We start from the raw sequence: 11353 nt of genomic DNA, 5'->3' as shown, positions 1-11353 counted from the left end.
CAAAAAACAAGAAAGAACTCAAAGAAACAACCTAATCTCGAAGCTCAAAGATCTAGAAAAAGAACAACAAAAAAACCCCAGAACCAGTAGAAGAAAAGAAATAATAAAAACCAAAGCAGAAATAAATGAAATTGAAACTAAAAAAACAATCCAAAAGATCAATGAAACCAAGAGCTGGTTCTTTGAAAAAATAAATAAAATAGACAAACCCCTAGCCAGGCTCACAAAGGAAAAAAGGGAGAAAGCACAAATACACAGAATCATAAATGAAAGAGGAGAAATCACAACGGACACAGCAGAAATCAAAAGAATAATCAGTAACTACTATGAACAGTTATATGGAAACAAGTTCAACAATCTAGAGGAGATGGACAAATTCCTACAACTCTACAATCACCCAAAGCTAGATAAAGAAGAAATAGAACACCTAAACAGACCAATTACAAGGAGCGAAATTGAAATGGTAATTAAAAACCTCCCAAAAACAAAAGCCCAGGACCTGATGGATTTACAAATGAATTCTACCAAACATTCAGAGATGAATTAGTGCCTATCCTTCACAAACTCTTCCAAAAAATTGAGAAGGAAGGGACAATACCAAACACGTTCTATGAAGCCAATATTACACTAATACCAAAACCGAATAAGGATAACACAAAAAAGGAAAACTATAGGCCAATCTCCCTAATGAACACTGATGCAAAAATCCTCAATAAAATTTTAGCTATCAGAATCCAACAATGTATCCATAAGATAATTCACCACGACCAAGTAAGATTCATGCCAGGGATACAAGGATGGTTTAACATCCGAAAATCAATCAACGTTATCCAACACATCAACAAAAAGAAATATAAAAACCATATGATAATATCAATAGATGCTGAGAAAGCTTTCGACAAAGTGCAACACCCATTCATGATAAAAGCCCTTGAAATTCTTGGGATACAAGGAACATACCTCAACATCATAAAGGCCATCTATGACAAGCCAACAGCCAGTATCATTCTCAATGGTGAAAAGGTGAAAGCAATTCCATTAAGATCTGGAACAAGACAAGGATGTCCACTCTCACCACTGCTTTTCAATATAATACTGGAAGTCCTAGCCAGAGCAATAAGACAAGAGAAAGACATCCAAGGAATCCAAATAGGAAAAGAAGAAGTCAAACTATCACTATTTGCAGATGATATGATAATATACATAGAGAACCCCAAAATCTCCACAGAAAAACTAATTCAACTCATCAATCAATTCAGTAAAGTGGCAGGATACAAAATCAACACGCAAAAGTCAGTAGCCTTCCTATACACAAACAATAAATCTGAAGAAGAAGAAATCAAAAAAACCACCCCTTTTATTATTGAAACAAAAAAAATCAAATATTTGGGAATAAATCTAACAAAAGAGGTAAAGGACCTATACAAAGAAAACTATAAAACACTGTTAAAAGAAATAGAAGAAGACACAAAGAAATGGAAAGACATCCCCTGCTCATGGATTGGAAGAATAAACATTATTAAAATGGCCATCCTACCAAAAGCAATATACAGATTCAATGCTATTCCAATCAAAATCTCAATGGCATTCTTCAAAGAAATAGAACAATTATTGATGAAATTCATATGGAATCACCAAAAACCCCGAATAGCCAAAGCTCTACTGAAAAAAAAAGAAGGAAATGGAGGCATCACACTCCCAGACTTCAAACTATATTACAAAGCCATAATCATCAAAACTGCATGGTATTGGAACAAGAACAGACATACAGACCAATGGAATCGAATAGAAAATCCAGAAATAAACCCACAGATTTATGGTCAACTAATCTTTGACAAAGGAGCAAAGACTACGCATTGGAGCAAAGAAAGTTTGTTCAATAAATGGTGCTGGGAAAACTGGGTCGCTACATGCAAAAGAATGAAGCTTGACCACTACCTCACACCATACACAAAAATCAACTCAAAATGGATTAAAGAACTAGACATAAGACCTGAAACCATAAAATACATAGAAGGAAATATAGGCGAAACACTACGGGATTTGCACATCAAAGACATCTTTACAGACACATCACCCAAAGCAGTGATAGTGAAGAGAAAGATAAACAGCTGGGACTACATCAAATTAAAGAGCTTCTGCACAGCAAAAGAGACAATAACAAAAACAAAGAGAAACCCCACCAACTGGGAGAACATTTTTGCACCCAACACTAATGATAAAGGACTGATCACAAAAATCTGCAAAGAGCTGATGAGACTCAGCAACAACAAAGAAAATAATCCAGTCAAAAAATGGGCAGAAGAGCTAAAAAGAAACTTCTCTGAAGAGGAAATGCAAAAGGCCAACAGACATATGAAAAAATGTTCAACATCACTTGTAATCAGGGAAATGCAAATCAAAACTACCATGAGAGGGCCTCCCCGGTGGCGCAGCGGTTGAGCGCTGGGTTGCGAAGCTGCCCGCAGCCTCTGCAGCCGGTTCAATCCCCGGTTGCTCCCTGGCCACCGGAGGAGGGTCCCACACGGCGCGCAGACCTCTCCTGCCGCCCGCTGCTCCCCTCAGCAGTGTCCTTCGGTCCTTCTGCCTGCTCTGCTCCCCGCTCTGGCTCTGGTGAATTCTCTCACCCTCCCGCGCTTCTGACTGTACCCAGTGCATGTATAAACCAAACAAACAAACAAACAAATAATAAATAAATAAATAAGACATGCCTCTAGAAAATAAAAAAAAAAAAAAAAAAAAAAAAAAAACTACCATGAGATACCATCTCACACCAGTGAGAATGGCACATATTAAAAAAACTAGCAACAACAAATGTTGGCGAGGATGTGGAGAAAAAGGAACTCTTGTGCACTGTTGGTGGGAGTGCAAACTGGTCCAACCACTATGGAGAGCTGTGTGGAGATTTCTGGACCTACTAAACATAGAGCTTCCATATGATCCAGCAATTCCACTCCTAGGTATTTACCCAAAGGACACAGAAACATCAATTCCAAAGAGCACCTGCACTCCTATGTTTATAGCAGCACTGTTTACAATAGCTAAGCTTTGGAAACAACCCAAATGCCCAAAAATAGATGACTGGATCAAGAAGATGTGGTACATATATACCATGGAATATTACTCAGCATTCAAAAAGATAAACACATGCAATTTGCAGCAACATGGATGGCACTGGAAGGGATCATGCTCAGCGAAATAAGCCAAAAAGAAAAAGAAAAATACCGGATGGTCTCACTCATAGCAGGAATCTAGAAACTTAAATAAGGGACCAGGAAAATGAATATAAGAAAGTGAAAATCAAAATCAACAAAAAACTATGAACCAGAGACACTTTTGGGGGGTAGGGGGCGGGAGGGGAAGGATTGGGGTCAGAATGGGGCGTTTGCAATTGTATGGGGGAATATAAAAATAAAATTTAATATTTAAAAAAAAAAATAAATAAAATGAATTTGGGCTAATTTGCTTTTTTAAAAAAAGTAGTAGACTTTTGAAGAAGAAGACCCCTTGAAATAAATGGAAGAACTCTGGGCTTTTTGGCAAAGCTGGTGCTAAAAAATCTATCTTTAACCTCTTAACAAAGTGAAGAAGTGATTGTGTGAATCTCTTTTTTTCTTTTTGCCATCAGTGTTCCCCCCAGGGGAAAATAATACATATATATTTTTCCACAATCATTCCAGGATAGTAATGGTGCACCTAAATTACTGCACCAAAAAAACAAGTGGATGAGCTATTAATAGTGTACTTAAAACAGCATACCAACAAAACAAAATTGTGTGTGCATGAGTTTCTAGAGGTGACTGGGATTTGTGCTAGTTTATAAAGTATAATCCTTTAGGCAAGATCTAGTAACACTTTAAAGGCCTGAACCTCAATATCTCAGTTGTAAATCAATATAGAGATTACAAAGTTTTCCATACACAGGACCTCATTTGACTCTCACAACAACCCTGGGAATTAAGCAGGGCCAGGGGATTTAGTACCATTATCTGTGTTGTTTACAAACATGGAACTAAATCAGCTAACTAGTAAAGTCAGCTAACTAGTAAAGTAACAGGTCACACCATACAATTATAAAGGATTAGCCAGTTGCTGAGCTATTTTAAGAATTCAGATCTGGATGAAGAGGGGAGTGTGTGTTTTTACCTATATAAATGCTTAGCCTGACAGCCTGGTAGTATAAGCCAACTGGGTATTTGTTGAATGTATGAATCTGTCTTGTGAGTGTGTTTCAGAGTTCTTTCCACTGTTCCTATACCATAAAACCAAACTTTTAACAACTGAAACTAGTTGATGAGGAGGGGGATCCAGGGAGGGTGAGGAATGTGATAAAGGGCAGGGATTATTCCCAAGAGAATGAGGAAATTGGAGACAGCAGCTTCTGGAAATGTCAGTGTTTATTAAACATTTAGGGATATTTGGGGGTTTGAGAAGAAATATACAGAATGTAGAAAAATCCTAAGAATCCTCTGTGGCTGGGAATGCAGCCTCTTCCCTTCCCCCTCTTTCTCATTTGTTTTTCCTGTTTGGTTGTTTAAAAGTCATTTCTTAGGGCTCACTGCCCCCTCCTCAACCCCCCTGTCTTGTGAGGACCCATTCTTTCCCTCTCTCCTTCCCTGTGACCTCGAGTCTCAGGACAGTGCTCTGAAGTGGTGAGGGGGCACCAATCCTGCAGCTGAGGTTTGAGGATCAGGGTCCCCTCTTCCTGAGCTGGCTGTCTGAGAAGGACTCAATTGGGGTGGGGGGAATTGCAAAAACCACATGACGTCATTGGTACTCAGTCATGGGGAGAGGGCAGAGCAAAGGCACAGGTAAACAAATAGAGTGGATTAAAAATAAAAAATAACCACCAAACCTAAATAAACCCTGAAGGAGAGTCTGCTCTGGGTGACCAGGGTGTTAGCTAAGGGGGTGGGGGGTGGGGCGTAGGGGGCGTGGAGGGGTTGGGGGGTGTGGTTGGGGGGGTAGGGTAGAAAATGTTGCTGGATGACCTGATGGAGGGGAGGGATTGAAAAAGTGGGAAAAGCCAGAGGACAGGGTGGGTGGCAGCAGGAGATGGGAAAGCCGGGTGACCTGGGTTGTGGCAGGGGGTATCAAGGTCCCTTTCTTCTCAGTGCCAGAGGGACAGGCACCAAACACACAGTCCTTGGGGCCAGTGATGGGTAGGATCCGGCCCTGGGCTTCCAGAAAGCCTGGGGGGAGGGGAGGGCGAGGGAGGGAGCATAGCAGGTGGGAGGGGTTTGAGTTTTGGAATGAAACTTACATCTCAAAGGGAGGCGTGGGCAGGGCAGGGCTGGGGGGCTAGGGCGGAAAGCACCTAGACAGGTGATAAGAGGGGCCTAGGTCCCCCTGCTCTAGTAGGGCCTAGGGGAGAGGCGGCGATCACTTGTCAGAGTCCAGGCCTATCATGTTCTTGAGGGCGTTCTTGAGGCTGGTTTTGCTGGGGGACTTGACAGCTGGTCGGAGCTCCGAGCTCTGCTCATCCTTTCGTAGCTCCATCTCGATGACCACCACCCGAGAGCCCTTGGAGGACTCCGCCGCGGACTCCCGACCCCCCGCCCGGCCCGCTAACCGCTATTTCTTATCCTTGCGAGAATCCCCCAGCCCTTTCTTCTTCTCACTGGCAGCTTTGGTGCTTCTGCTGTGGTCCAGCATGGCATACAGCACTGGTGTCTGCGGCAAGAGGACACGCATCATCCACCCCACCGTCAGCGCTGCCCGGCTGCCCCTCTCCCCCGCCTCAGCTTGTGCGGGTCTGAGTCCGGCTCACCTGCCGGCCACGTTTGGAGTCCTTTGCAGACTTGTGCAACTTCCCCTTCTCCATGGCGCTGCAGAGAAAGGGGTGCTGGGTTTGGCTGTGCCCCAGCGCCTGTCACAGTGGGCACAGTGCCCCTTCTCTTGAACCCTCTCAGCCCGCGGGAGTGGCCTCTGGAGCGATGGAAGGGGAGTCAGGCTTGCCCTTACCTAAGCCTCCTCTGCAGGGCCGCTTGCCTGCGAAGCCAGCAGTACCGGATCAGGTAGTAAAGCAGCAGCAGCAGCAGCACCAGCCCCAAGACACCTCCGATCACGGCTCCCAGCACCACCCCATACCTCGTGGGCACTAGGAGAGGGAAAGATCTTCACTGAATGAGCAGGAACATGCACCTTTGGTCCCAAGCCACCACACCCTAAAGTTGGGGGTTGCAGGGCTCCCAGTCAAGGTATCTCCTGCCCACCTTCCCAGAGCCAGAAGGGCTCCAGCGTCCTGCCTCTCCCCACAGTCTCTCAGTTCTCCCTGGTCCCCTCCCTGTTCTGCCTCCCAGGCCCCTGCCCCCATCTCCTCTCACACCTTTTTCAAAGACATAGAGCGTGACCTGGGAGGTCTTGCCCACTATGTCGGGTGGATTTTTGACATCACAGGTGAATGTGCCGTTGTCACTGTAGTCCAGGTTGTGTATGATAATGGAGCCATCCTTCCAGCGAGGGTCGCCTACCCACTGGATGCGCTCTTTGAAGCTTCCCACCTCGTCGATGTAGGGCTGTCCCTTGGCATAGTGGAAGATCTGTGAAGAATGAGGGGAAGCATGGAGCTCTAGGCTTGGAGTGAGTGAGGGGTCTGGAATTGGAGAGGGTGGTGCTGGGGAGGGGGACAGTTTAGAAAAGTCCTATCAGGAGAAAAAGATTGCCATTTACCTTACCAAAATTGAGGTGATGGCTTATAAAGGATTTCCCCTCCTTAACCCCTCCTCTTTTCGTTCTTGAAAAGTACCAGGATTGCCCTAGGTACTCACCGAGATAGCATCACGGCCCCCTTCGGGCTGGTAACGCCAGGTGAAGGAGATGTCATCTGAGACCCACTCACTGGACCAGAAGGAGCAGTGCAAGGTCACCCGGGAACCCACAGCACCATGGACTTCCCGATCCGTGTAAACCACGATGGCCTGGGCCGGGGAGAGCACTGCAGCAGAGAGGGGGATCAGATGCACACATGAGCCCAAGGCAGAGACAGAAAGTGAGAGCAATGGGAAGGCAAGGCTTGTGTCAAAATTCAATGCAAATATGGGATGGAAATGACCAATTCTAAGCCTGAATCTTTCTGGACTAAAATGAACAAAAAATGCTTTGTTGTTCAAGTTCTTCTGTCTGATAAAGGAAATGAAAGCAACAGTAACAGTCCTCTCTTGAGAACTTCCAGAAGTTGGATTCAGTCACACCTTCCCTTTGGGTCAGTATCTAACCATCCCTTAGGCACAGGCTTAAAGATTTTTAAAAAATTTTTATAGATTACACAGATCATACATATAGCATTCTTATACACTATTTAAGCAACAGTGATAAAACTAAAGTCTCTGTTGTTCCTTCCCAGATTAAGCATTGTTATCAGTTTAATGTGTAACGTTCTCTCATGTATTCAATCTCATATTAATGTAATAAATTCAAGTTATTATAAGAAATAGTTTTTGTTTTTTTGAGCTTTCTACATATATTGCATTATATTTTAGTGTTTTGCATACAAAAGAAAGAATATATGTATCTGGTGGGGATTTCCATTTGAATCATAGTAATCTATCTGACTTTTTACAGCTGTGTAGTATTTCAAATTTCTTGCAGAAAAAAAAAGAAAGAATATAGGTCTCCCTTCCTGGCCTAATTGTTCTCCCTGCTGAGTCCCTGATTGACTGACCGCTGACTCTTGACTGGGAGGTCAGGAATGGAAGGTCCTTATACTTCTCTCAGGGAAGCTGTAAAGAGCAAGATTCCCAAGCCTAGAGGACTCTGCATGTGAGCCCTCTGTGCTTTGACCCTCCTCACTCTCCTTTTGGCCATTCTGGCCTGGTGCCACTCCCAAGACTCACCCACACATGAAAGGCCATTCCAGGGAGACTATGTGTGTGGGCTGGTCCTGGTGGGGGCCACTGTAGACCCCTTTGTTCTACAGGATGGTGAGGAGGCAATTGAACAACAAAGACCCATTGTCTGACCAACCTTGGTCCTCATGAAACTCACCCTTCCCTACTCCATAGTCCCAGGTCTCTACCTCAGTGCAAAATCATTGACTCACCTCCTGGCACTTCAGCCTTAAAGCTTTCTTGGGAATCCCAAATGTAATCAGGAAGGTTATTCACTGGACCCCACTTCTATCCCTCCTATTCTATTCTCCACCACTGCCCTGCAGCACTGCTCAATGGTTCTATGAGTAGGACCAATGTCAAGACAGAACTCTATTTCCCCATTTATACTCCAAGATTTACCATTTCCCTTACCATACCATTCCCCAGCTCCCTCGTCTTAACTTTTTCCCACAATAGTCTACTATCGCCCAGATGAGTCTAGCTTGTAGGTTTAGGTCTTAAGGAGCTAACACAGAGAAACTTGAACATTTTGACCAGTCCCCCACCACTATTTGCCTACTGCTCAACCATTGCAGGAGGCTACAGGGAGGTTCAGAGATAGGAAAGATCCACACAAATAACCCTGCTTTGACATGCTCTTGTTCACTTAATATCTACCATGGGGTAAGGAGGAGCTGGTCAACTTATGATGAGAGAGAGCTTTCCATAGACAAGGTCCTAGAATTTCATAGAATCTCCCTTATACCCCATTTGCCCACTGAAATAGATAATGGTGCCACAGAGAGAAACTGAGGCACCAAGAGACAAAGGATGTGAAGCATTGGGACCATAAACATTGGATTCCTTCCTTAGAACCCATTACCTGACTTTTCTCATTGGGGACACTAAGGTCAGGTATCTCCTGCACTACTAGAGGAGGAATGGGGACTAGAATCTCCAAAGATTCCTTACCTTGATCCGACTTGATTCCTACCAGGCCCTCAGCATAGTCCTGGGGGTATTTTACTGGTTTCAACTGGGGTCTAGTCTACTCAGGAAAGCTGTGAACACTCTCTTTTGCCTTCTCCGTTCACAGAATACCTTTAATGCCTCCCTCCAAACAATTTTTTTTCTCTGAATATAATCTTATCTTCCTGCTTTGATTGCAGTGAGAAATGCAGCAAAGGCAGTGGGAAGGTTGCTGAGAGATAGCCTAAGCCCCAGTCTCCCAGACTTACCCAAAGAGAAGAGCAGCACAGCCAGGATAGGGCTGGGTCTGGATGAAGGAGCCCCAGGAGCCATAGCTGGGGCAGGGGCCAGGACCCAAAGCAGCTGTGGGACTGGGAGAGTGGGGGATAAGGAACTGAGCGGGGGTTCCTGGAACCCGCTTAAAATCCCCCAGGGCCCCAGTCTGAGGGGGCTGTCCTGAGCCAGTAACCAATTGCTGCTTGGCATGTGCAGTTGAGAGGTGGTGGGGAGGGGGGCAGAGTGCAGGAAGCAGAAGGGGCATTGTGTCTTCTGGGTGGAGGGGTGGGGGGACACATACCACCCCAGACATAGAAGACTTTGTGTCTGCTTGCCTCCCCCTGCCCTAGGCTGGAATGTTGGGGAGGGAATGAGAAAGAGGGACAGAAAAAGGGACACAAACACACTTCTCTGAGTGTGAATCCTAGGGCCTGAATCCTAAGAGCAAGGGATACCTCTCTTGTCTCCCTGCCTGAGTGGGGCTTTCCCAAAGCCCTAGGAGCTAGAGACAAGTCTCCCCCAGGGAACTTGGATATCCCTTCATATTTTGACCACCGTGGAATGCATTCCAGTTCTCTTGAGATGACCAGGTCCCTTGGGGTCTTTTTAAAAAATTTTTCTTCACCTCTTCCTGCATCCTGGTGAGTCCTCCCAGATAGCTTTTCTCCACTGGAAAATACCCAGGGAAGGATCCCCCTACTTTCCCTCATTGTCAGGAGCTCCTCAATGCCTGCTTCATGCTGCAGTTTAAGCCCATTTCAATTTAGAACAATCCAACAAAATTGTATTGTGTGCCAGCTACATGTAAAGTATGGGTATGCGGATAATAGAAGAGGATATTAAAAATTAAGTCCCTCCTTTGAGGAATTCAGAATCTGGTTTGGGGAGACAAAGGTGGGGTTAAGTTAAATATGGGAGTTCATCATAAACTCCATAGGTCAAATCATCATCAAGAAATGTCTACAGGATTTTGCAGTCAATATTTATTCCTAATCCCCACCTCTTCAGCTTTTATCTACCCATTCCTTTCCCCTATACCTCTTTCAAGGGGTTGCTACTTTCTTTCTTGTATTTACTTATTTACTGATCCAACTAAGGCTTTAAGCTTACAAATCTGTATCTTTAAATCCTCTAAAGTTCTCTCACTTACTGACAGAAAGTTGATACACATATGTTAAATGAAATTATTTAGTTAGTGAAAGAGGCATGCATTGATTTGCTAATGTGAAGTCCTAGATGGCTAATGTAGGATCAAAGACTAAAAGTTCAATAGTAGAGAACTGTATTTTAATATAACAACTTTCTAATTATTACCTTGTTCACTAAAGGAAACTTGCTTTTTTGATTAACCATTGTCGAACTGGTGTTAGAGCCTGATCTTCAAAATCAGGGTCAGCAATGTTGCAGATTTTTCCACTGGGTAGATCATGGGATTGGAGACCTTCTATTATTCCTCCAATACAAGTCTGTGAAAGTGCTTTCTTTGTCAAGCATTATAGAAATGCAAAATAGTATTTTTATTTGATGCATAAATAAGTGAATTTGTGCTATTTAAATCCTGAAAGGAAAAGTGCAGAAGTGCTAAATATAAATAAGATCTGAATATTAATGCAACGGAATACATTCGATTGCAGAATGGGAGTTGCCCTGGGCCATCGTCTTTACCCTCCTCCCTCTCAAAGACTCAAGAATTTTTGCAAAATTCTTCCGTTTCTTTCTTACTTGCTCTATTTTCCTCTTTTCAGTCATAAATGTTCTGTAATTGATCACTGTGCTTGGGTTCCTGAGATACATATATGGATCAAAGTGAGTTCTCCCCACCCCCAACTCAGGTTTTTCTGTGGGTGACACCCACGCAGCTCTGAAAGAAAAAACAAGGGAGCCTTGTCTATGACTGGTGGGCGACTAGCTCATGTGGTAGCTTAAGCAAGAATGGGGGGCATAAAGCGAGGTAGTCAGAGCAGGCCTGGTCTTGGGACTGATTAGGCGCCCCCTACCCCCACCCGGCCCACTCTCACACTCCCCCACTTGGATCTCAAATTATGTTTCTCACTTTTGGGAACCTGAGGCAACCCAAAGAACCCTTTGTCTGGAAGTTTTGACGGGCCCACCAAGACGTGTTTAGTCTGCCACGGAGGGGTGAAACTGGACTGAGAAGTCCTTGGGCAAGTCAGCTGTTGGGTGTGAAACAAATCAAGTTGACAGATTGGACAGTTCAGAACATGAAGAAAATCTAGGGTGTTTCGCCTGACAGTGAACTGAAACGGTAGAGAAAAACCGGGTGCTTATGAGACGCA

General features: G+C 44.3%; 1 protein-coding gene across 1 annotated transcript; it reads right to left on the bottom strand.

Annotated features, from left to right (window-relative positions):
* Positions 1 to 4960: 4960 nt before the first annotated feature.
* On the bottom strand, positions 4961 to 9154 carry LOC119240093 (myelin protein P0). Its single transcript, XM_037504453.1, has 6 exons — positions 9050 to 9154; positions 6771 to 6937; positions 6329 to 6542; positions 5965 to 6100; positions 5771 to 5828; positions 4961 to 5673 (listed from the first exon to the last, which is right to left on the bottom strand). Exons 1-6 carry the CDS (start codon positions 9111 to 9113, stop codon positions 5575 to 5577), a joined length of 738 nt encoding a protein of 245 aa, XP_037360350.1. The 5' UTR covers positions 9114 to 9154; the 3' UTR covers positions 4961 to 5574.
* Between the last annotated feature and the right edge of the window lie 2199 nt (positions 9155 to 11353).

Source organism: Talpa occidentalis, unplaced genomic scaffold, assembly GCF_014898055.3.
Source record: "Talpa occidentalis isolate TD23 unplaced genomic scaffold, MPIMG_talOcc4v2.1 talOcc4.12, whole genome shotgun sequence".
Taxonomy (NCBI): Eukaryota; Metazoa; Chordata; class Mammalia; order Eulipotyphla; family Talpidae; genus Talpa; species Talpa occidentalis.
The sequence above is the reverse complement of the archived record's forward strand: the minus strand, read 5'-3'. Positions and strand labels throughout refer to the sequence as shown.

What these genes read in the sequence shown, in the direction of transcription:
- LOC119240093 (XM_037504453.1), bottom strand. Translation starts at nt 9,113, where the DNA reads ATGGCTCCTGGGGCTCCTTCATCCAGACCCAGCCCTATCCTGGCTGTG. An exon ending in TGTGCTGCTCTTCTCTTTGG is followed by an intron (nt 6,938 to 9,049) that starts GTAAGTCTGGGA and finishes TCTCTGCTGCAG; the next exon opens with TGCTCTCCCCGGCCCAGGCC. An exon ending in GGGGCCGTGATGCTATCTCG is followed by an intron (nt 6,543 to 6,770) that starts GTGAGTACCTAG and finishes CATTCTTCACAG; the next exon opens with ATCTTCCACTATGCCAAGGG.